Source organism: Conger conger, chromosome 14 (assembly GCF_963514075.1).
Source record: "Conger conger chromosome 14, fConCon1.1, whole genome shotgun sequence".
Taxonomy (NCBI): domain Eukaryota; kingdom Metazoa; phylum Chordata; class Actinopteri; order Anguilliformes; family Congridae; genus Conger; species Conger conger.
Window position 1 is genome coordinate 35,944,737 of NC_083773.1, and position 25,006 is coordinate 35,969,742.

Consider the following 25,006-nt stretch of genomic DNA (forward strand, 5'->3'; position numbering starts at 1 on the left):
GTGGACACAACCCCATTCATGGTATATTTTTTATCTTTTGGCTGACAATCTAGAGTTAAATATTTTGCCAATTCCTTAATATTCCATGATCATCTGTAAAAACTATAATCTCTTAAAATGTGCAAAAACGATCACAGTGACTGTTATACATTCACCTTTGTTGGCTCTGTCATGTTTCCGATGTATAGGTTGTAGACACCGCTGATGTTATTTCCTGCTTTAAAAGCATCCGCACAGTCCCGGAACTTCTGTTCCCTCGGCAACAGCACTGTTCACAATCAAAAATATTCCTTACATTACTGTGAAAACACAAGCCTATAGATCAAAGTCACAATACACACTTCTGCAAAATGTCTCTCTTGCACATGTGCACAGAGGACCATCAAATAATAATATGATATATATGAAATAAAAGTATAAACAATTAAACAGTCAATCAGATATTCACCTTAAAACCTTGTTATAGTGTGTAGGCAGATATTTATTGAGTAAATTTATTCATTTATTCATTATCCTAACCCGCTTATCCTGAACAGGGTCACTGGAGCCTATCCCAGCATACATTGGACGAAAGGCAGGAATACACCCTGGACAGATTGCCAGTCCATCACAGGGCACACACACCATTCACTCACACACTCATACCTACGGGCAATTTAGACTCTCCAATCAGCCTAACATGCATGTTTTTGGACTGTGGGAGGAAACCGGAGTACCCGGAGGAAACCCACGCAAACACGGGGAGAACATGCAAACTCCGCACAGAGAGGCCCCAGCCAACCGGAATTCGAACCCAGGACCCTTTCCTGTCAGGCTGCAGTGCTATTTATTGAGTAAATTATCGATATTAATATGTAAAGTCCCCTTTGAAGGTCTGGACATTGAGATGAGGGGACTGAATGAAATGTTGATAGCTTAATCTTGGCCAATTCTTAAGTTACTGTAGGATGTATTGGGACATTTAACATTTCAAAGTAAAGGGACTGTTTGTGGACATGATAGGTAAAGTACATGATCTGCCACTGTAAAGGGGGCTCTGTCAGTTACTTCTGTAGGTATCGCAAATATCTTTTGGATTGGCTCTTTCTGATTTAACGTAGCTCATTTTCACAATGCCAGCTAGCTCATTCATTAATTTTAGCGAGATCACTTTGCTGTTAGCAGGGAAATTTTGTATTCTGTTACACAATGGCTTTTTAGTTTCACCATGTAACTATGTAGCTGTAGCTGATTAGCTATTTCAATTAGCTAAGGGAAGGCTAATGTTGCATGACAATAGCTATTGCTTTGGTTAGCACAAGTGCACCAACTCCACTTTAGTTAAGCCCACTAAACTCCCCTAAAAATGGAAAAAGGAGAAATGTCCTAATAGCTTCTGTTACAAGCTTTGCAAGTTTGACTGGACAGAGTTCAGCTGAGCTTTGGGTTGAAGCCATAACCATAACCAAAGCCATAACCATAACAATAAATAATCCTGACAGATAGCAGCATGTCTTGGCACATTTCTTGACTGATCATGTTTTCTTTTTTATCGTGACCATTTTTTTTTTCATTCCATCCCTTCGTCTTTGGAGAGAGAGGTCGATGGGTCGCCAGGGTTTCTCTGCAGAGGGCGGCCGAGGAAGGAACAACAGTCCTCCTTTGGGCCCTAATTGAGAGCAGTTGTGTTTGTGTGTTGTGGAATGTCTGTGTAAACACACACTGACACATACGTATTCTGCACAAATGACCCACAATGCCAAAGGGTTGATTTCTGAGTTTTGAGGAGAGCTTGTCTGAGTGTGTGGCTTGGAAATAAGTGAAGCTGGTCCAAGCCCTTTCAACCGTAAAGCCAAGCAAAGAGTGCCCATCTTACTAAGCTTTCTGACTGTCACAAAGCAAAAAAAACAAGATAACGATCTTCCAGGATTTTAAATGTTTCAGACAAAGTACACAACAATACATTTTAATTCGGAGTTTGACAAATGATTTCATGCAGAGTGTGAAGAGGCACCAGACGCGCAGCTATAAGACTTGGTCCTGCCCGTTAGAAGTGTTTTCACAACACTGAAATGTTTAGTGTTGCAAACATACTTTGAGAAGCTGACACAGGCGGTAGCTGCTCATCTTGTACATTATATATAAAAGATAGAGAATGAGTATGTGATTGATCTGGGGTCTTCAACCCAGTCCCTGGAGAGCTAGTACAGCTATATTTCAGGCATGCCTGACCTTACACAAATGGCGGCTGCCTTGGTTTGATTGCATGGCTTGTGCATGTAGGAGGTCAGGAGCAGATGTTTTCCTTTGTACAGTCTGATCCCTTACTAAGTGTTTTCAAGCCCACAACTATTCTAAATACAGAATTCATTCACAAATGATTCCAGTCATTTTCTGTTTATACATCCATTAATTTAGATATTAATGGATACAAACTGTTTACATAAACCAAAGCTTATACTGACAGAGCTGTTCAAATCATTAAAAGGTTTTACACATAAAGTATTTTGTTTTTAAATAACTATTTGAAAAATGACTGTGGAAGAAATAAATCTTGAGGAAGAGTGATAGTCATTTGAAGACCAAACTGTGGAGTTGGAGGAGTCAGCCACTGCTGCACAGAGAATAAAGCCCATGGCTCGCAGACAGCAGGGTATGTGTTCCTGAGCTCACTGACAGCAGGGTGTGTGATCCTGAGCTGACAGACAGTAGGGTGTTTGTATCTGAGCTGACAGACAGCAGGGTGTGTGTATCTAAGCTCACAGACAGCAGGGTGTGTGTTCCTGAGCTGACAGACAGTAGGGTGTGTGTATATGAGCTCACAGACAGTAGGGTGTGTGTATATGAGCTCACAGACAGTAGGGTGTGTGTATATGAGCTCACAGACAGTAGGGCGTGTGTATATGAGCTCACAGACAGTAGGGTGTGTGTATCTGAGCTGACAGACAGCAGGGTGTGTGTATCTGAGCTGACAGACAGCAGGGTGTGTGTATCTGAGCAGACAGACAGCAGGGTGTGTGTATATGAGCTCACAGACAGTAGGGTGTGTGTTCCTGAGCTCACTGACAGTAGGGTGTGTGTATATGAGCTCACAGACAGCAGGGTTGTGTGTACCTGTTCTTGGGCTCACAGACAGTAGGGTGTGTGTATCTGAGCTCACAGACAGTAGGGTGTGTGTATATGAGCTCACAGACAGCAGGGTTGTGTGTACCTGTTCTTGGGCTCACAGACAGTAGGGTGTGTGTATCTGAGCTCACAGACAGTAGGGTGGTGTGTATCTGAGCTCACAGACAGTAGGGTGTGTGTATCTGAGCTCACAGACAGTAGGGTGTGTGTATATGAGCTCACAGACAGTAGGGTGTGTGTATATGAGCTCACAGACAGCAGGGTTGTGTGTACCTGTTCTTGGGCTCACAGACAGTAGGGTGTGTGTATATGAGCTCACAGACAGTAGGGTGTGTGTATCTGAGCTCACAGACAGTAGGGTGTGTGTATCTGAGCTGACAGACAGTAGGGTGTGTGTATCAGAGCTCACAGACAGCAGGGTTGTGTGTGTACCTGTTCCTGGGCTCACAGACAGCAGGTTGAGCAGCGTGTGCACAGACTCGGTGAGCTGCTGCTGCTGGCGCTGCAGGACGGAGTTGTTGGCGCTGGCCGTGAGCAGCTGCCTCTGCAGGGACTCGATGGAGGCCGACTGCTGCCCCACCACCTCCTGCAGCCTCTCCTTCTCCTCCCGCAGGTCCTCCAGCTCCGTCTGCTGTCGAGACTCCAGCACCTGGACCTTCCTCTCCAGCCGGCTGGAGAGAGAACGGCCCCATTAGCACAGCAGCCCGACTGTCACTTTAACTGGATGTAATAATACAGCGCATGAATATAATAATAATAATAATAATAATAATAATAATAATAATGATAATAATACAATTTATTTAACGCTTTGCATTATACAGAGGTGACTTCAAAGTGCTGCACAGAAGGCAACAATAAAACAATCAACACAGTGCAGTAATATAAAATGATAGTAAGAATGCAGTAATCTATATAACACAATCAATAAACTTGGATAAGCACACTGATAAAAATGGGCTTTAAGCCTGGCCTTGAATACTGCAAGCCAGACATAGATGATCGGGCAGACTGTTCAACAGACGTGGTGCAGTGGAGCAGAAAGCTCTATCGCCCACAGTAAAGGCTATGACTGTTGGACCTCCATGAGGGGGGGAATCCAAGGGAGACTGTAGTTCAGAGAGGTTGTAGGGGCTATCATCAGCAACAGTATGTTCAAGTCAATCCTGAAGCTGACTTAAAGACATTAAAACAGTCTTCTGTTAAAGGTTTTAAAATAGTTTAAAACCTTCCACAAACCATCAATCCATGATTATCTATGGGTATTTAAATCCATGGATCACAAACTGTTAAAATGACTATAAACGGGCTTTAAATAGTTGAAATATCCATAAATTATCACAGAAGGGTATAGCCACTGTACATCCACCAAATATCACACAAGTAAATTGTGTTTGAGAATGAGGGAGAATATGAGAGGGATAAGGTTGGTAGAGGGATTAAGAGATATCTGCTGGACCACTGTGCTGCCATTTCTCCACAAAATATCTTTATATACAAATGTCACAAAACTATGGGAGGAGATATGCAATGAGACAAAAACATTTTTACATTACATTATAAGGTATTTAGCAGACGCTCTTATCCATAGCGACGTAAAACAAAGTGCAATACTAGGTCAGGTCCCTCTTGATGTAATGAATGTTCTGGACCCAGCAGCATTTGATATCCTTAATTTAGCTAAATTTAGCTAATTTTATCTGGCAGCCCTTTCTCTGTTATACATGTGCAGTGTATGAATTCTCCCGATGCCATATGATAGCGTGTTGAGAGTGCATGCTCTTTCTCAGAGGGTTTGAGTCCACTGTTTGGGAAAGGTATCATATGGAATAAGACTGTGACACCGAGGAATCCCGTATGGGATTAATTGGGAAGGAGTTCCTCATGGCATTAATTTCCCTGTGATGGATGGCCTGCTCGGTGCGTTTCCGATACTTCCACGGACCACTGTGTAAGACCAACACACCGCAAGACTGTCAACCAAGCGTTTTCGTGAAAATAAACTACACACTGTTTCATCCCCAGCACTAATTATGCATTTATGTATAATTAGAACATAATTAGTTCAACTTTCAAGTTATTTCTTTTTCATCCTCTTATTTGTTTATCCATGTGCCATGTGGAAAATGCCTGGGGTCCCTACTTTAGTGATGGCCTCCGCAGGTTAGCTCAGCCAGAAACAATCAATTCACTCCAAGTTTATGTCTGACTATTCATTTAATGTACAAGTTATATACTGTATGTTTTCAAAGAAGAAGCTTCTTTTAGTTTGTGTTGAGAACTTTTACTCATATTTGTAAATAAAAACCCCTGTAAAATTGGCAGTTCATATATGCTAAAAACAACAGTGATTTTGAAAGCAAAGACGTTGATGAATCCTATAAACGCTGCCCCCTTGTGAGTGAGTCGTCAATGTCCCAAATTTTTGTTGCATTCGTATTTCTATAATATAAACTGTGACGTAATAAAACCACAAAATCGCAATTTTAAAAAGACTCTCCGCTAGCGAGAACAGTTTAGATGCTCATAAGCCTCTTATTTGAAAAAAACGCTCACGGTTTACAACCCACGCTACAGACTAACACAATAAAAGGCATATTCTAAAAATACTTCGTACCACTTCCCCACATCAAAAACTCATGTTCCAATATCAGAACAAAAATATACAATTCAGAAGTTGCATGAATAAACACGTTGTTGTTGTTTTTTCTTAGCTCACTTTTATTGCACGTCTGGCCAACATATTTCTGGTTTTGTAGAAATATAAGTTTGTTTTGCAAGTTATTCCATACAAATATATCTATGGAAGCAAATATCCCACCTGGTTATGAAGCTACGCCTGTTTTCTGTCTTATTTTAATTGTTCCGTTTTATGACATATTATTGTGATTGGTCCCAGCATTTGTGTTCATCATTCAGCCAGTTTATGATTAGTTCAGTCAGTTTGTGTGTGATTGATTTTGTTGTTTGTGTGTGATTGATTTTGTCGGTTTGTGTCTGATTGATTTAGTCGGTTTGTGTGTGATTGATTCAGTCAATTTGGGTCTGACTGATTTATTCAGTTTGCGTGTGATTAATTCAGTCAGTTTGTGTCTGACTGATTTGTTCAGTTTGTGTGTGATTTATTCAGTCACTTTGTCTGACTGATTTATTCAGTTTGTGTCTGACTGATTTATTCAGTTTGTGTGTGATTAATTCAGTCAGTTTGTGTCTGACTGATTTGTTCAGTTTGTGTGATTTATTCAGTCACTTTGTCTGACTGATTTATTCAGTTTGTGTCTGACTGATTTATTCAGTTTGTGTGTGATTAATTCAGTCAGTTTGTGTCTGACTGATTTGTTCAGTTTGTGTGATTTATTCAGTCACTTTGTCTGACTGATTTATTTAGTTTGTGTCTGACTGATTTATTCAGTTTGTGCATGATTGATTCAGACAGTTTGTTTGTGATTGATTCTGGATATACTGTTCCTCAACATTCAGCTCTGATTCAGTTTTAATGTATTTGGACTCAGGGATCCCAAACATGTTGAAAAATTGAGGAGTGTGTTCCTGTAACCTATAGGAAAATCATACATGCTATTTTGTAAAAAATAAAAGAAAACAGGCCAAATATGTCTTATTTTGTTTTTTGTTGCTGCATATGCCACAGATTAGTTTTATTTAATGTGAGCCAGACTGTTTTTGTGGGAGCGACTGCCCATTAATTTTACTGAAACTAAAATAAATCAAGGTAAACATCTTGTTCACGTTATATTATAATCTGTTCCCTTGCTGTATACTGGCTGAAGTATACTGTACCTATCACTACATATAATAATTTCTGATGTTGATCTTTAAATCTGCGTATTCCCTGATACGATTAACAAATTGCTAGTAATACTTTACTACATTCATTTAGAAAGTCACATAATTAATTTTTCTACACATTTCACCATCTAAAACACACTTTGAAATAGAACCTTTGGCAAACTGGGACTTTCCAGGACATAGGACCTTAATTTAAACCCAAAGTATGACCGTCCGGGGGGGACCCCATGCTGGCCTGGCACATTGATACACAGCTAAATGTTAAAATCTCAGTGTACATGTGAGTCCTATTCTCATATGTTCTCCATTAGGGTTAAATTAACACTGGACATTTTCACTGTGTAAAACTGACATGAACTCAAAATCACTGTTTCAGCACACAACCCCATTTCCATCACACAGGTCTGGAGTTTGTCTTCACCATCTTGGATATTTAAACAACAGAAGCCCTTCTAATATGCATATCACAGCCCACGGTATATTTTAGACTCTGAAATTGCCATGTAACCATATACCACCAGAGACATAAATGTAGAGTAGAATCGTGAGCTTTAGTCAAAGCATCCACCTTTCATATAAATTCATTTAGGGCGACTTGTAGCGTAGTGGTTAAGGTAAATGACTGGGACCCGCAAGGTTGGTGGTTCGATCCCCAGTGTAGCCAGAATAAGATCTGCACAGCAGTTGGGCCCTTGAGCAAGGCTCTTAACCCTGCATTGCTCCAGGGGAGGATTTTCTCCTGCTTAGTCTAATCAACTGTACGTTGCTCTGGATAAGAGTGTCTGCCAAATGCCAGCAATGCAATGCAATTCAATGCATTTGGCCATTTATAACATCAGTATAATCGATCTTAAAAAACACGTCCTTATTTTATGCTACCTGTTTTTGTCTTGTAGTTTGGAAATTTCCGTGACCTGCAGCAGCAGTTCCTTCTCCAGTTTGTTTGTGGATAGTGAGTTCTCCAAAAGCTGGATCTCAATTCTCGAGGTCTGGTTCATGACCTGCACCGTGCATGGACACATAATGCACACACACACATACAGCATACACACATACACAGATACAGGCAGATAGACAAACACACACACACACACACACACAAGTACACACACATGCACAAATAGCACACATACACACAGTTCATGTGCACAAATAGGAGAGAAAGACAGAGAGAGAGAGGGGGGCTAATATTAAACCCATTACTGAGAAATCATGCCCAGGAATGTGGACTAGCGAGCTATTTACTAATAGTTGATGACATATAATAATTTAGCATGGGCTCTAGTATACACAGATACACAAACAGAAATGATTTGTGTTGAGAACCGATTCCTGGCAGGAACTGCAGCAGTGGACCAAACATGGAGTCAACACTGTAGGAATGATTTCAGCCAAGCAGTTTTTCACTAGCTATTGACCACACTGCATTAGACTATGCCAGACCTTGAATCTGTTAAGTTGGGCTGTGTGTGTCATGTGATGAATTCCTTCAGTTGTGCTGTGTGTCATGTGATAAATTTGTTACGTTGTATTGTGTCATGTGATACATTTGTTACGTTGTATTGTGTCATGTGATAAATTTGTTACGTTGTATTGTGTCATGTGATTAATTTGTTCAGTTGTGCTGTGTGTCATGTGATGAATTTGTTCAGTTGTGCTGTGTGTGTCATGTAATGAATTTGTTAAATTGTGCTGTGTCCTGTGATGAATTCGGGCAGGTACCTGTGCCTCCACCACATTAAGCTTCCGCGTCTGTTCGGCGGTCTGAGTCAGCAGGTTGGTTCCTATCTCCAGCATGGTGGCCGTCTGGTTGTGCACAGCATGGGTCTGGATCTGCACCATCTCCGTCTTTATGTTCTCCTGGATGTAGTTTTCCAGCTGGAATCAGAACAAGGAAGAGCCCATGTTAGACAAAGCCAAGTCATCAAGCCACACAAATGGCACAGCAAGTTGTTTCTCATCCTTAGAGCCAGAGATATTCATAGATATTCATTTAACTAGCGTTTCAGTTCAACTTCTCTAGCTGTCACGTTAGGTACTCAAACTGAGGTAATCAGTGATGAGCAGTCAAAGGACCATGGCTAATTATACAATTACAGGACAAGTGAAGAGATGGTTGTTGCAAATGTACAAGTCTCTCAATCAAGGATGATCAACCTTATCCAAAAAATGCCAGTATAGGTCCAGATTTTTGTTCTAGCACAATGTTAATAGCACTGATCTAACAAACTAAGGTCAGGAATGGTTAGTCAAGTGCTGTAATGATAGTCCTGATAGGCCTGCATTGGCCTTTAGAAGGTAGGATTTCCCCCTGGAAACTAAATGATTCATTGAGTAGAATAAGATACCAAAATGAACAAATGGAACAAATGGCTTCATATAGCCCACTATCGCCCTCTAGTTGTTGGAGGATAGAATGAAATCAAAACTTGGCGCTACATTTTCTGCATGTATTCTGCTGTCTTCCCAACAAAGAACATTCCTCAGTGAAATGGCATTAGGCAAAGAGTGTCCAATCCTTTGCAATGTGGTTGCAGGTTTTTGTTTTAGCCCCGCACTAATATAAGGTGAAATTGCCCCGAGCCAACGGCAATTGACACATTTTTTATTTGAGGGTCACGTCATCAGGGAGCATTGTTGAGGTAACTGGCTATGAGCCTTCGCTGCTCTTCACCGTGCCTTTTACTAGCAAACGAGCCGAGCTAACCGTGCTGCACTAAAACACCTGATTCAACTGATTAACTAATCATGGTCATCAATCAAAACTTAGATAAGCAGAATCATGTGTCTTAGTGCTGTGCTAAGACAAAAACCTGAAGTCACATCGGGCCTAAGATCTGATAACATTGGACAGCCCTGCATTTGGTGCATGGCTTGGCTTTGATTTTTGGCCTGCACTGGATCTTGATGGCTAGATTATACTGGATCCTGATGGCCAGATTATATTATACTGGATCCTGCTGGCCAGATTACCCTGGATCCTGATGGTCTGACTGCATTATTGCATTTTTGTACAATTTTTATAGATTTTCCTTTTTGCTTTGATGCAGTCTATTCCATAAATCTTGGAGAGAACAGTCTCTTCTAAGACACATAACATCAGATGCTGATTCTTCCCACACTGCTGTTTGCAAGTCAAAGGCATAGGTCACTTTCTGTGGTTTTTAATCTCATTTCAGTGTCCCTGTATATTTTCTGCTGGCCCAAACAGTTTTTGTGCGCAATGAAGGATATTTGAAACCTTTTTTGACAACCAGCCAGCATTACAATGGCTGGCATAGGGGCATTCTGGGTTTTGTGGTCTGAAAACAATTGTGACGTTATGCTTCCAGAGGCTATTTGTATAATATTTCCAATCAGATTTATTTTCAGTTGGAACTATTCCTATGTTATATGGCAACCTGCTGGAGAACAGTACCGGCAAGATAAAACAGCATAGAGTGCTACTTGAGCAGAGCACCCCAGTCATATGGCTGTAAAACCAGGGGTGTCAAACTGCAGTCCTGGAGGGCCGGAGTGTCTGCTGGTATTTGTGGTTTCCTTTAAATCAGCAGCCAATTAAGGCCTTGAGAACAAGGTGTGTGGACTCTTTAGCCAATTAAAGACTTAGAAATGTATCTCTCGTGCTGAAACACACCAAAAACCAGCAGATACTGCGGCTCTCCAGGACTGGATTTTGACACCCCTGCTTTAAAACTATAACAGTGCTACTAAACTCAAGGTCCTGTGGGCCACATCAGGGTTACACCTGTGCACTACACACCCTGTTTTCAGTAATGATTTCATCATTTCAATAAAATAATGAGTTGAAATCAGGTGGTGGAGTACATGGTTTGAACAAACACTTTAGCCTGCAGAACCTGGGGCCAAAGCAGGATTACAGAGTCAAATAGATAGCTGCACTGAGCATTTTCCAGGCAGTACCGTTTTTCTGGTTCACACGTACAGATTGCTGCCTTGGTTGATTGGTATGGGCAGCTGTAGCGTAGTGGTTAAGGTAAATGACTGGGACACGCAAGGTCAGTGGTTCTAATCCTGGTGTAGCCGCAATAAGATCCGCACAGCCGTTGGGCCCTTGAGCAAGGCCTTTAACCCTGCATTGCTCCAGGGGTGGATTGTCTCCTGCTTAGTCTAATCAACAGTATGTCGCTCTGGATAAGAGCGTCTGCCAAATGCCAATAATGTAATGTAATGTATCCAGGTGCAGTCTAATTACCAAACCAATAGTCTGTTATTGGTAGGTGGGCTGTACTCTATTTAAGACTCATTGTCCCTCTTCTCTGTGCTTGAGTGTTACATTGTGCTTCAGACACAGAGTCAGGTAGAGGTAGCCTGCAAGGCTGCTTTCATTAGATATTTAAAGGTGTGTCGCCCTGTATTCGGATAACCGTATTTTTCTTTAGTATTTTCTTTCACCTATTAAAATAGTCTCTCTTTACCAGGTTTTCGGTACTATTTTAATTGACGTTTCGCCGGGAAGTTTTCTGTCCCATTTTCCGTTTTTTCCCATTCCTCCTCTAGCTTATATTGGGGAGAACCCTAGATCATATTAGTGGTTGTCACACGTTCTGTGGGTAACTTGAAGATTCTCCTTTCGGTCGCATTTGGTCCTCTGTCCCCGCTCCCTTACAAGAACATGGACTGAAGTAAAAAATAACTGTTCCACATTTTACTGTTCTGTGCAGCAGGGTCCTGGAGTTGCGTAGCACAGCTCTGTAAAGTTTAAGAGTGACCATCAATGTTCTAGTTACTCTGGATCCAATACATTCAGTAAATCATCTCATTTTTGGTGCTAAACCCCCATTTTATAATCTTGGATTGTTAAGACCTTTAAACAAAGGCCATTGTTTGTTGCATCTGCCATCAGAGTAAGGCCCAATGATTTCTCCCACATTTTCAGCATCTGTAATTATTTCCTTTCTTTTGGCCCATTACCATTTCCCCTTACTCACTCTATTGCAGACAAATTGATGCACTTTGCTGTTCAAATATACACACTAGAAGTGACCCCCCCTCAAGCCAACTTTGAAGAAAAAGTTCTTATTTATTTATACCATGAATGGTGCAGTCATTGGATCTCAGCCCAAATACATTTCTTTCAAGTAAAGAGAAGTAGTTTACTGTATACAGTTTGTATATGAGTCTGCAAAGTACTGTGAGTTCCTTGTAATACAGAGTAAACATGCAGAAAGATCCGATTAAGCAAGGATTTAATTTTTCATTAATATTTGTATTTATTAACTGATAACTAGTTACGTGAATATTTATTCATTAGCAAACCATGACATAAACTTATAATTAGTTAGCCACTAGCAGATACATTAACTGTTTCTTTTTCATTCTGATATGAATTTGCATTAACTAATGTTGTTCTTACATATACATTGCACAGATTAAGTTCACAGTAGTTATTTAAGAACTACATTCATTTATGCCAATTCATGCCACAGTATTGTGAAGTGTTACCCAATTGTGTGGACAAAGTGAATGACAGGTTAAAACATTTCATTTTAGTACCAATGCAATCCAGAGCATATTCCACAGTCTGAAACGATCATTCCCATTTACCGAACGCAAATCCATTAAAAAAAATAATAGCGTAATCATTCAAATCGTTTTAAAAATCACGAGATAAAAACGTTTTGAATAATGGCTAACGCCGCTACCTAAAAAGGCATGCGGAACGTTGAAAAACTTTGGCACGGGGAACGGTTAGGGTTTGGGGAGCCGCGGGAAGGAAAAACAAAGAGTACTGGTCTTTTTTTAATGTTAGCTCCCCAAAGACCAGCGCCTTGACCAGTTAATTGACCCTTGCTTCCTGCCTTTGGATTAAATTTACATGGGACATGCCCACAATATGTCCTTGGGAACACAGATATACTTTCTAAGGGTCTGCTGCATTGCCGTTAACTTAAACCAGATGTCTCCGTCTTTTCGCGGCCATAGCGTCTCCAAAACCTTTCTACAGAACCGCGGGCGAGGAGCCAGTTGTCAATGAGAAAAAAGATGATTGTCGTGGAAGGAACTAATTGCGGCCATAAAATACTAAAGGCAACAAGTGCACTCTGTAGGATAAAGTATAGCCGTTAAAGGGGAATGGACGCCTCGGTTGGTAATTCGCCGGGACGGGCTGCCCTGATTTATTTCACCAGGAGAGGCTCGCGGGGAAAGTGCGCATTCTGCACATGGCGGACCTAATAACTTAATCCGTCTCTTTAATGCCGAGTGGCGAGAAGAGGCAATGGGTAACGTTTAACGCGCTTGTTATGACTTGTTTGGATTTCGCCCGTAATCATCAGATGTCAGAACAGGAACCCTAACCAATACATGCAATGAATCAGTCTATAGCCTGCCTGAATTTTACATTAAATATTATGCTGACTTGTGCTACGACATATTAACGAAAGGCTCTGGGGTCGGTACGGTATTGGGTCTAATATCGTTAAGAAAACCTACTCAAGAGATTGTAGACGTTTACAGTGTCACTAAACTACACCTCCTTTATTAGCCTACACCTCCTTTATTAGCAAATCTTCAAAAAATTTCAAAATAAACATGACTTTGAAAGCAGAGGTGTAAACCCCAAGTTCAGAAAGTAAAAGCCTTTGCTGGTATGTTGTTCCAATTCTCTGGATTTGCTAATAAGCCCAATTCTTCAGCCAGGAAGTAGAACTAATGAGTAAAATAAGCTGGCTGAGTTCATGAGTGGAAGAAACACATGGCAGGACTTTTCATTTCTGACCCCTGGACGTTACACCACGTTTTAAAAGTGTGTTTGTAGTTATATGCGTATTAGTAAGAGAAAGGTTCTAATCACTGTTCAGACTCATGGCTGTAAATAATATTTCCACAGCATGCTACGTTTTCATAGCCAGGTCTCACACCAGGGACAGAAAATGCGCTCCATCAGCTGTTCTCTTCAGTGTAATGCATGCATTGGGTGAATTACACAAGCTCCAAATGTACTAAGCCAGGGGTGTCCATTGATATCTGAAAAGGGAGCAGGTGTTTGTTTTAGCCCAGCACTATGATACCTCCATCGATCCATTCAATATCATAGCCCGCTTATCCTGAACAGGGTAGCAGGGGGGCTGGAGCCTATCCCATCATACATTGGGCGAAAGGCAGGAATACACCCTGGACAGGTGGCCAGTCCATCACAGGGCACACGCACCATTCACTCACACACTCATACCCACAGGCAATTTAGACTCTCCAATCAGCCTAACCTGCATGTCTTTGGACTGTGGGAGGAAACCGGAGTACCCGGAGGAAACCCACACGAACACGGGGAGAACATTTCCCCATCCCTATTTCTTCACTGACCTTGAAGGAGCTTGGAGCAAGGAGCTAGGAGTCTCCTGAAGGATTCTTGGGCAAGGAAACGCCACGTGCCACGTCGGATTGATCAACGCACCTAGCATCACAAAACTGTCCTAAATGAAGATGTCCATTATAGTACAGTATATACGGTACTGTAGGTGGGTTCCGTCAGATGGATGGCCAATGGGAAAATTCTGCACTCGTTTTAAGAGATTTAAGTGATTTAAGAACAAATCTGTTCACACGACTGGTTCTTGCATTGTACTGACACATTGAATTACAGAGCTGATAGAGAACCTGCACAAGGGATGCCGACTCCCATCCTAAAGCCCCTGTGTGTATGCAATTATTCTGTCTACATGTCAGACTCTACTGATTAGACCTGTGCTGGTTCAGTCCCATATTGGACTACAGTAAAGCACTCTCACCAAGACAACCCTCCCCTGCAGCTGAGCCACATACAGTGCATTTTTCAAAACTGCCTGTTAAATTAAATGACTGATATGATAAAAATACTCAAGAGAATAAGCCAACCGCGTCAAAAGGGACCTCCTCACGGAATGCAGACCAAGCCAAGGCACCGGTCAACAGAATGGACAAATGGGTGCCGTGATAACTGTCAATATTTTTGTCGTTCTTGTTGCGTGGCAATTGAAAAGAGGTTATTTTATTTTTCAGTTAATTTGTGGTCACATCTGATCCATCCATCCATTATCTAACCTGCTTATCAGGTACAAGGGGTGGGGGTGGGGGAGACTGGAGCCTATCCCAGCATGCAGTGGGTGACAGGCAGGAAATCTCCATGGACACAGAGAACTAGCAAACTCTACACAGAAAGGCCCCTGTCAGCACCTTTGTTGCTGTGAAGTGACAGTGCGACTCACAGCACTACAGAGACACCCCACATCTCATGAGGAAAAATGCATTACTTTTGCGCAAAGCATAACTGATTAAAAAACTAACGGCTGAATGATTCGCTGCTGCTCCATACTGTTCCACACATTCACAGATTGTAATTGTATTTAAAAATGCCCGTGGCATTGGGTAAAAATACATGCTCACTCCAGTGACTTGCTTTGAATCATGGGCTCCCACATGTTCTGCCAAATACCACAGTCCTGAGAAGGGGGTTGAATGACCAATAGAAATTGTTGACTTTCACCCCTTCGACCCCTCACTCCAATCAGGCACATTTTGACCACAACTGCACTTTCCTGCTCTTTTTTCAACACATACTTCTCCTCAGAACAAAAAAAAAACCAACAAAAACAAACAAGTTTGAATCAGAGACGTGTCTGAGACCCAACTAGAACACGATGCAGCCGTTCGGCTAGGGTCACGGATTTCTCCGGAAAAATCCCTGGCTTCGCTGTGGGAGGGGGGGCTGCTTGTGTCTTGGGCGCTGCGTGCGATCCCCGAAATATCCAGTATCCCAGTCTCCGTCGAACAAAACAAAAACTTCCTGCCGAATCCCTCCTGTTGAATGTCCTCCAACATAACTTTTAGTAGCTAAACTATTTTAATCCCCTGTCTGTCCATGTCTTAAAATTACATCTCCAAGAAATATTATTCCAATAGCCTTGGGTTTTTTCTGCTGCCGAGTTCATGCTCAGTGGAGCCATATAGTTATTTTGTTAATCTTTAAAGTTATACAGAGAAACACAACTTAATGTGTTATTTCCTATTTGTAATAAAGTATGGTATGAACGGTTATTTGTTCTGTTGTTTCAGTTTAAGTAGGATAAGAGTGATTATGTCAATGACGTGATTAAAAACTAATGAGCCATACTTACCCATCACCATTCAGTTAGTCAATTCAGGTCACACTACTGTTTGTATCATCAGCCAACTGTGGCTTTGATTCTGTTGCAGACGGTAACTGCTGCTTACATATCGGTTGTGTTTCCATAGCCTATACCAGCACACACACCCTTTCTTTATACTGTATATAAGGGATCATCAACTCTGACCCTTGGATACAAATCCAGGCCTGGTTTTCTTTTCTCCCAGGTAATTAGTGCTACTGATTGGCCAGACTGTCTTCACACTTGACTTCCAGGTAAAGGGAGGGTGGAAAACCCAACATGAACTTGCACTGGAAATGGGTTCATCTATTCCCAATCCTGGATAAGTGCCATCTCACGATTACATTCTGCAATAGCGAGGAGAAATATAACAGCTATAAAATAGATGTATTTACACATAATCCGTGGGCAAAAAAAAAATCAGCAACAGAGGTTATGGTTTGGGTTACAATGTAACATTAACATTATTAATTGAGCATAGAGACACAAAACAAGAACATTTTTGTACACACGTGTTCAAGTGCCTCGGTTTTGGTTGCGGAATTACAATGTACTGTTAACTTCAACCACTAGGGGCAGATGTTCAGATTTCAGAACAGAGGCCGATTTCAGTGGCCAGTACATTCATTCATTCATTCAGTCATTCATTCATTATCCTAACCCGCTTATCCTGAACAGGGGCTGGAGCCTATCCCAGCATACATTGGGCGAAAGGCAGGAATAAACCCTGGACAGGTCGCCAGTCCATCGCAGGGCACACACACCATTCACTCACACACTCATACCTACAGGCAATTTAGACTCTCCAATCAGCCTAACTTGCATGTCTTTGGACTGTGGGAGGAAACCAGAGTACCCAGAGGAAACCCACGCAAACACGGGGGGGAACATGTAAACTCCACACAGAGAGGCCCCAACCAAACGGGTTTCGAACCCAGGACCTCCTTGCTGTGAGGCAGTAGTGCTACCCACTGCACCATCCGTGCCGCCCTCAGTACATTCAGTGGTACTAAATTACACCGGTCTTTAAATTAGTGTGAGACCAGGCTGGGAAAACCAGCAGTTGTTAGGAAAAGATTGTTAGGCAACTGACAAAGCAAATGGGAATTATTGTCATTATAATGGCACATACATCTCATCGCAATATATTTAACAAGATATATTGCAGTATCTGAATGCAGCAGCCATTCGTATGTGTATATGCATATATATTTTGAAGTCTTGAAATTTCATCATAATACATTTTATCTTGCGTGTTTTCTGTAAGGTTATGATTTGCAGTCAGACTGAAATAAACTCTTGAGAGCCAGACAGCTGCAGAGTCATGCGTTTAGATCCAAGAAAAGCTACTGCATGATGAGATTCTCGTATAAGAACTTCCATGCAGGAGGAGAGACCTTTTTATCGAAAGCATGAGGCAGTTAAATTAAATGGTTTATGTTTGGCTATGTGTGCTTCCTCCATTTTATAGACAAAGACACCATTTATTTGTTTTGGGCTTGTGAATGAAGGAGCAATTCAAACAGAAAGTGAAATCGGATCCAGTACTTAACCCAGTGGTTTCCACTTATTACTGCATAGTGTCCAATGCAGTTCAATAAACTACTGTAGATTAAGGCCAAACCCATTTGGTTTTAAGCAATTTACCAATGAAACAGCTGGTATAGTCATTACTTCAGAAATTATATGATCAATACCTTCAATGTCTTAGCAATCTATCAAGCGTTGGTCAATATTTAATAGTTATGGCAGTTATGGTGGGCACATTTTGTGAAGAATGTAATGGTTGTGGTTTACATTTTTAACTGGAACCCTTATAGCCAAATAGCATTCTGAATATACAGTACCTTACAGTTATGGAAAGGAAGCGGAGATTCTAAGGCTACGTTCGCACTACAGCTAAATATGGTTGTCACTCCCCAGCGGAATGCTAAATGCAGATATGTCCATACACAGTGAATTGACTACTGAATTTGAATGTGGATTTTTAGCTTTTTTGTTCAAATGCAGCAGTCTACAGAAAGCACTTCACTTAAAATGAGCATATATACATGAACGAAGCAGAGGCTTGTCATGCAGAAATGGATAAACTTATGCCTTGGTTTTTTATTTTGAAATGAATGAATTACACTTTACAATTGCGCCATTTTGTGCTGTACTGAAAGTTGTTATGGTTACAGACAATATGTAGCCTACAGCAGTCATAAGATCTGATTAGGGGAGTGACTCCTGGTACCATACATACACAAGCTTAATCCATGCCGTTCTTCTGCAATACTGTATGTGCAATACACAATGGCATTCATTCTCAAAAATTAAAATGGTTACCCAAGAACTGACCGAGTGAACTAAGTCTCTGCATGGTGCGGAAATGTACGCGATGGTGTTTGATTTGACATGCGTTCCTTAAACTGCCACCTTGACACAGCGACCACTGTCGGTCTCCCATATGGCTTGGCTTCCAGAAAATTCCCCTGGACCCTGAAGGACTGCGTTCTCCTCCGTTTGGGAACCGGGTGTAAAACGAGACGCGCTTATTTTTTTCCGTAAACCAGTCCGTTCAGTTTGCGCAGGGCTGGCGCCCAGATTACACAGCTGTAGTAGAATAACTACACCGGCTGTCAATCACTGATATAGGAAAACATTTCTTCTGTAAATTATCATTGAACTCAAAGCCCTGTCAATGTTGACATTAAATTAATAATAAGCCTGAGTAACCAAGCTCATTTCTATTCACATATGAATGGAAAATGAACAAAGTATAGTGGATTTCTTTTAGGTGTTTCATTGTAATATATATCGGGTGTTTATTTTTGCACCTGTCGAAAGGCATCAAGATGTCTCCAAAGTATGACATATGATTTATAATTCAGTAGACTCTAATAAACATAACGGTCCTTATCTGTCGGTTTTTCTAATGAAGTTGCTGAGTTTGCAGAGAGGACGGGAAGTGTAACGAGCGGTTGTGGCTAACCGCCATTTCTCCAGCGCACACTCGCCACCACTGAACGGGTTCTGTCGAGTTCACCTGGCCTCTCACATTCATATGAATGTAGAAATGAATCAGAGCTTTGTCAACAACAGGTGAAGAAAATAATAGGGTAATGATACAATAACGGGGAAATGAAAACGCGAACTGGATGCACATAGACACACATGAAAGACATACGGCTTCGGACTAGGGAATGGACATTTGCACAGAATCAGGAGACATAGTGATAGTGAGAGACAGGTGCGAACACTTCTTAATCAGAGATAGAACAGAGAGGCGGAGTTACAGAGCAGAATTGAAACAGGAAATAACGTAAGTAAATTAATTTTGTGCTGAAATCTAAATTACCCCAAATAAGTGACTGTTAGTTAGTTAGTTAGACAGACAGTTAGTGTGTTAATATAATTAGTACTGTACAATATCTATGTTGTTATTAGTAAGATTAGTGCTATACAACATGAACTAGCAAAAAAGTAAGAAAGTAAGAAAATGCGAGACTAGGAAGGAATCGTAGAAACCCGGAAATGACTGAAACCACCCAAATAGTGCAGCACGCAGACAGGGGAGTGACTCTGACTCAGAAATATACAGACACAGACATAACAGGGGATTACGAATGCAATGGATGTAATGGATGACAATAAACCAGATATGAAATAATCATAAATATCAAGAATAACAATAAACAAGCAAACAAAGAACAGGAACATTACACTTCTAATGCTTACTGGCAGTTGGAAAACAACAAATGAGAATTTGCAGACCACCTGAAATCCAGCGCATTGCATACCTGACCAATCACTGCGGGAGGTGGGAAATGGCGGTTTCGGAAAGTTACGGAACAATTGATACACAGAACCCGCTGTCTGAACATTCAGCATTCAAACAGCGGTTTGAAGCATGTGGGAGTGTCCTGCAGGGTATACGAGTCCTGAGGGTTTTGGTTTCAGCAGAGTGCCTTCCTGCAATCATATGAAATCAACAGTGCCAGTCCAATTCTCTCTCAAAATCTGTCTTTTTAAAAAATACCTCTCACTCTAATTCTCTCTCTCTCTCTCTCTCTCTCTCTCTCTCTCTCTCTCTCTCTCTATCCCTCTTTCTCTTGTTTTTATTTCCTGATGTTTTGCCTCTGCAGAGGGGTCAAAGAGGGCGTCGGCTCCACAGGCCGTCTGGTCTGTCCCGTTAATCACTCACACGGCCGGGAGGCCAGCTAGCCAGCTTACAGCAGGTGCAAAAAAGCAGGCATTTCAAACAGCTCTAATGTTACATTAATAATTACACACGTCCCTGACAATGGCTTCGCTGTTTTCCAGAACTCCGCTGCGCACCACAAGTCATTCCAAAAACACAACAGTAATCATATTTCACACAGAAAATGACCACAGCCACTCAAACAGAATGTTTTGGTGAGGGCTTGAAGGACCTTTGCTCTGCTTTCTGGCTTTTACTAAGGAATTTCTTTGATAAATTTTTCCCATTTAAGTGCTGGAAATTTTTACTCAGTAAATAAAAAAATACATAGAAATGTAAATAACTACATAAACATGCATTTATGTAAAAAATATAGCATGTCCATGCAAAATATAGCATGTCTATATTAAAGATATTCTTAATTTTTATCATAATATACATCTTAAAATGCTACCCTTACATAATATAGTTCACTCCACTAGTGTTTTGGAAGATTCTGACAGGAACTGTTATTTTTCCTCAAATATAACCTATGTCAATATAAAAATACGGCTGTTATAAGTACAAATAATGTGGTTAAAAGAACAGCACAGCTTGTGCAATGAATCACAGTTCCTAAATATTTCCAGAGATTTCTTTTTAGCACGCATCACTCATTGAAATGGAGTTTGAACAGACTTTCCTTGGCGTAATGTATCTATATTTAAAGTGTGTAGGTGTGGGAAGCACAGTAGGACAGACGGATACACATTGTACGCCTCTAGCTGTGCCAGAAATGTGAACCACTCAGATGCCAGCTATGAATAAAACGGACTAAAACTTAAACTTAATGGAGAACTGTAACGGTCACGACTGTATTCCTGTTTTCTGTTTCTTGTTATGGATATAATCTGCATGTATTTAGATGTATTTTTGACTTTGGTTCATACTGCTTTTTGTGTGCTTATCATGCAGTAGTGCTTCTGTAATGTTGCATCTCTGTTCACTGGTCTGGGAATGCTGTTAGCCTGTTTTGGCCCCATTGCTCATACTAATCCGTTGAATGTCCTTCTGTTTCTCCTCTATTGTTAAGCTGCTGTGGATAAGGATGTCTGCTAAATTAATGTGCTGCTCTGCGATCCTCAAACCACAGTGTTAAATCACAAGAAGTGTGCTGGCATTAAAATGCGCACGGCTTTGACCCTGTGGTCGTGGTATTACTGCATTAAATTACGTTCATTTAGCACGCACTCTCATCCAGAGTGATTTACAGTACAAGGGAACATAAGTGAGCCCACCTGACTTACTGAGCATTAGCCAAGGAGCCAGACGTGGCTAATAGCATACAAGGCCAGCGAGTGAAGATGGAACACCACTAATAGTATACTGCTATGCTAACCGAAGTACAAATCTTGAAAACATGATGTTTCCCTCGCTGTGTAAACATCTGAATTTGATGGAGTGTTAGACAGGGTTATGGGGACTGTATGGAGAGTGGTATAATCATGTGTACTTTTCCCTTTCTTTTTTTCCTCCTTTCATCTTTTCCGCGTTCGCCGGCGCTCTGCCTTCGCTTCAGGGCCGCCGACATCCGTCAGCATTTTCCCAGAATCCTCCAGAAGGTCAGGAAGGTTTCCAAACCCCCGCGATCGAACCGCGACAAACATCTCACTCATCCAGGTCCAAATCAGGACCAGATGGGCAAAGTCAACACGGGGGGCGGTGAGGCGGCCCGCGGCTGCTTTTAATGCTCTTCCTGGGCCCAGAGTATTTATTTATACACTGGCCTTCCCTTGTGCCCACTATTTCTGAGGGCCCTTGTGTCAGAGGCCATTGTCACGATGCATCAATCACAGGTGTGATAAAATATACCATACAGTGTTGTAATACAGTACATCAATCACAGGTGTGATTATAATGCATCATACAGTGTTATAATACATCGCTGGCAGGTGTGATTATAATGCATCATACAGTGTTATGATACATCAGTCACAGGTATGATTATAATTCGTCATATGGTGTTATAATACAGTACATCAGTCACAGGTATGATTATAATTCGTCATATGGTGTTATAATACAGTACATCAATCACAGGTGTGATTATAATGCATCATATGGTGTTATAATACATCAATCACAGGGGTGATAAAATACATCATAAAGTGTTATAATGTATCAATCACAGGAGTTATTATAATACATTATACAGTGTTATAATACACCAGTCACAGGTCTGATGATAAAACATCATATAATGTTATAATGCATAAATCACAGATGTGATTATAATACATCATGCTGTGTTATAATGCATCAATTACAGCCATGATTCCTGTCTCAGTTGGCAGTTATTCTTTGTTTTATGGATCAAAAAATATGTAATGTAACATGTGCAAACATATACACACACATTTGTGCAACACAACAGCTTCAACAGAAGTTTATTTTCTCAGTATCATCTGAATAGCCGGTATAAGAATTCAGAATTAATTTTGCGTAGCATCATGCTAAATTTTAGGTTGTATCCCTTCCCTACAGCAAAGCCGGCCAGGAAAGCTATTAAACGAGACATGCCAAAAAAATATTGTTTGATGTTTACAAACCATTCTTTCCAAACTATTTATTCGGTAATTTGTATACTTGGTATAAAGATTTTGACTAAAACATGTTAAATAGCCTTTAAAAACATTTCATTCGGATGCAGTGTTCATGGAAACACTGTGTTTGCTTTTGCGATCCTCGTACAGGAAGATCCCTGACTCGGCATCCGATAAACATCTCCCGCTGATCCAGGGATTCATGGGGTCAACACTACCACACACAGTCTCCCCTAAATCAGGAACAGACTCGGGGTAGGGCTGCAGACAGTCCATTGATCTAATAACCATCATTGATGTGGTTTTTATTTTGTGACTACCTGTTGTGCTCCTGAGAGTCCTGCCTTCCATGGCAGGAAGTGGAAGGCCAGCTCGATTTTGGGTAATAAAAGGGGAATTTGGGCGGCCATCTTGGCATGAAGCCAGATGATGGGTCGGTAGGGGGTGGTATCCCAGGGGGCCATGCCTGGCCTCCAAAGTCCTTCTACACGCTCTAGGAATCTACCCCCGCTCCCCAACTCCAAAATAATCCCCCCCCTCCCACAGTGATGGCTCTCCTTCGTCTGCCTGCATTAGTACAGAGCTGATTGGCTGCCAAGTCTCATATAGATAAGCTATTTTCAACAAGAAAAAACAGAACCCCTCAAAAAAAACACTTTAAGACTTCAAGCTTCCACTTCATTGCTCATGATAGGAATATATATGAATGTAATAATGCTACATGTGTGCAGCCTTTTGGAAAAACATCTATAAAACAGATTTTTAGTCATGTTCATATTCCAATAAAATGTCACATTTTATAGCACCGTTTTTCAACGTACGTACATATATAGTGAAAGGAGGGGCCCTTTCTGAATGAAAGCACATCAAAGCTTCACCCTGGAATGTATCCACAATTTATGTGTTCTGACAGACCATGCGAGGGGCATTTGGGGCATGGCTATAAAAGCACAATGCTAGCTGCCACTTCAAACAGTGTTAGGTATTAACCCCCAAAAAGGTCCATTATTTCTATTGTAGGATACAGGCAAAGGCAGCACACACCCGTGAATGGGATTCAATCAACAATTTCCTTAACTTTGAGTAATTCATTAAAAAGTAATTGCTGAAGTAAGTTAATGAAGAAGTACCACTGTTGCTGATTGAATATCAGCTGGGTGGTAGTCTAACCACCCTTGGCTTGTATCTGTGTGTCTGCTTCAGGTATCTGCTTAATGTATTTATTCTCTGAGCTGCAAATTCATTAAAGGCTGAAGGCTGCAGATAGTAACTATTATTTTAGTTCTGACATGCAATGTCCAATCATCTTCTCTGGAAAGAAATACAATCTAACATATGGCTTTCAGATAAGATAAATAAAAGTAAAAAAACAGACCTCCTTTTGAAAGAAGTAAATTTAGCATTTGATTATCATAAAGCTTCAACCAAACGGGTATATAGATTTAACCATCAATCCATTTGTGGAGGAGGCTGGATCTTATCCCATCATACGGTGGGCCAGAGGAGGGAGTGCACTCTGGATAGGTTGCCAAACCGTTGCAGGGCTCACACACCATTCACTCACACAATTAAACCTACAGTATAGGCAATTTAGAGTCTCCAATTAGCCTACTGCATGTCTTTGAGATACTGGTATAAAGGCTCTATGCAGTGGGCCACACAATTCATGTGTGATTATTTACATTTTGCAATAATGTAGAAATTTCAGCAATAGCATGGTTACACTGCACCCTTCGACATGCAATACACTAATACCACAAGATGGCATTAGATGAAGTAGTTTATCTGAAATGGCATAAAATTGTCATACTTTAATCGGTATACTATGTTAAATGATGGATGTTACTGTCAGAATATTTACCAATGAAAGTTAAACATAGACATAGACATAGACATAGATCTATATGCAGAGCCTAGACCTCTGTAATGCCTTTGGTTCGGTTATGGACATTTCACTAGTGTTAAATGTGTTTTAATATTCCCCGCAAAACGCCAGATGTGGACTTGTGCCACTCCAACAAACCCAAACTCCATTGTGTCTGCACTAGCAAGGGCTTATTGTTCCTCAAATCCTTAACCTTCTAACTGTAGGTCAGAGGTAAAACAGAGGTGAAGGGTCACAGGAAGTAGCTCGCAAAAGTCAGCAATGTTTTTGGCAACGGATTTGTTTTTCCATGTATACATGTGTGATGAATGTTTTA

At 41.0% G+C, this 25,006-nt stretch overlaps 1 protein-coding gene across 1 annotated transcript in view; it reads right to left on the reverse strand.

Annotated features, from left to right (window-relative positions):
• The window catches only part of angpt4 (angiopoietin 4), a 52,114-nt gene that overhangs the window by 16,623 nt on the left and 10,485 nt on the right, over positions 1-25,006 (reverse strand). Inside the window, exons 2-5 of the mRNA XM_061220354.1 lie at positions 8,635-8,790; positions 7,792-7,913; positions 3,538-3,776; positions 156-268 (exon numbers count right to left, since the gene is read on the reverse strand). Of these exons, the coding sequence (XP_061076338.1) occupies positions 156-268; positions 3,538-3,776; positions 7,792-7,913; positions 8,635-8,754 (594 nt within the window). The 5' untranslated portion in view covers positions 8,755-8,790. The remainder of the gene's footprint in view (positions 1-155; positions 269-3,537; positions 3,777-7,791; positions 7,914-8,634; positions 8,791-25,006) is intronic.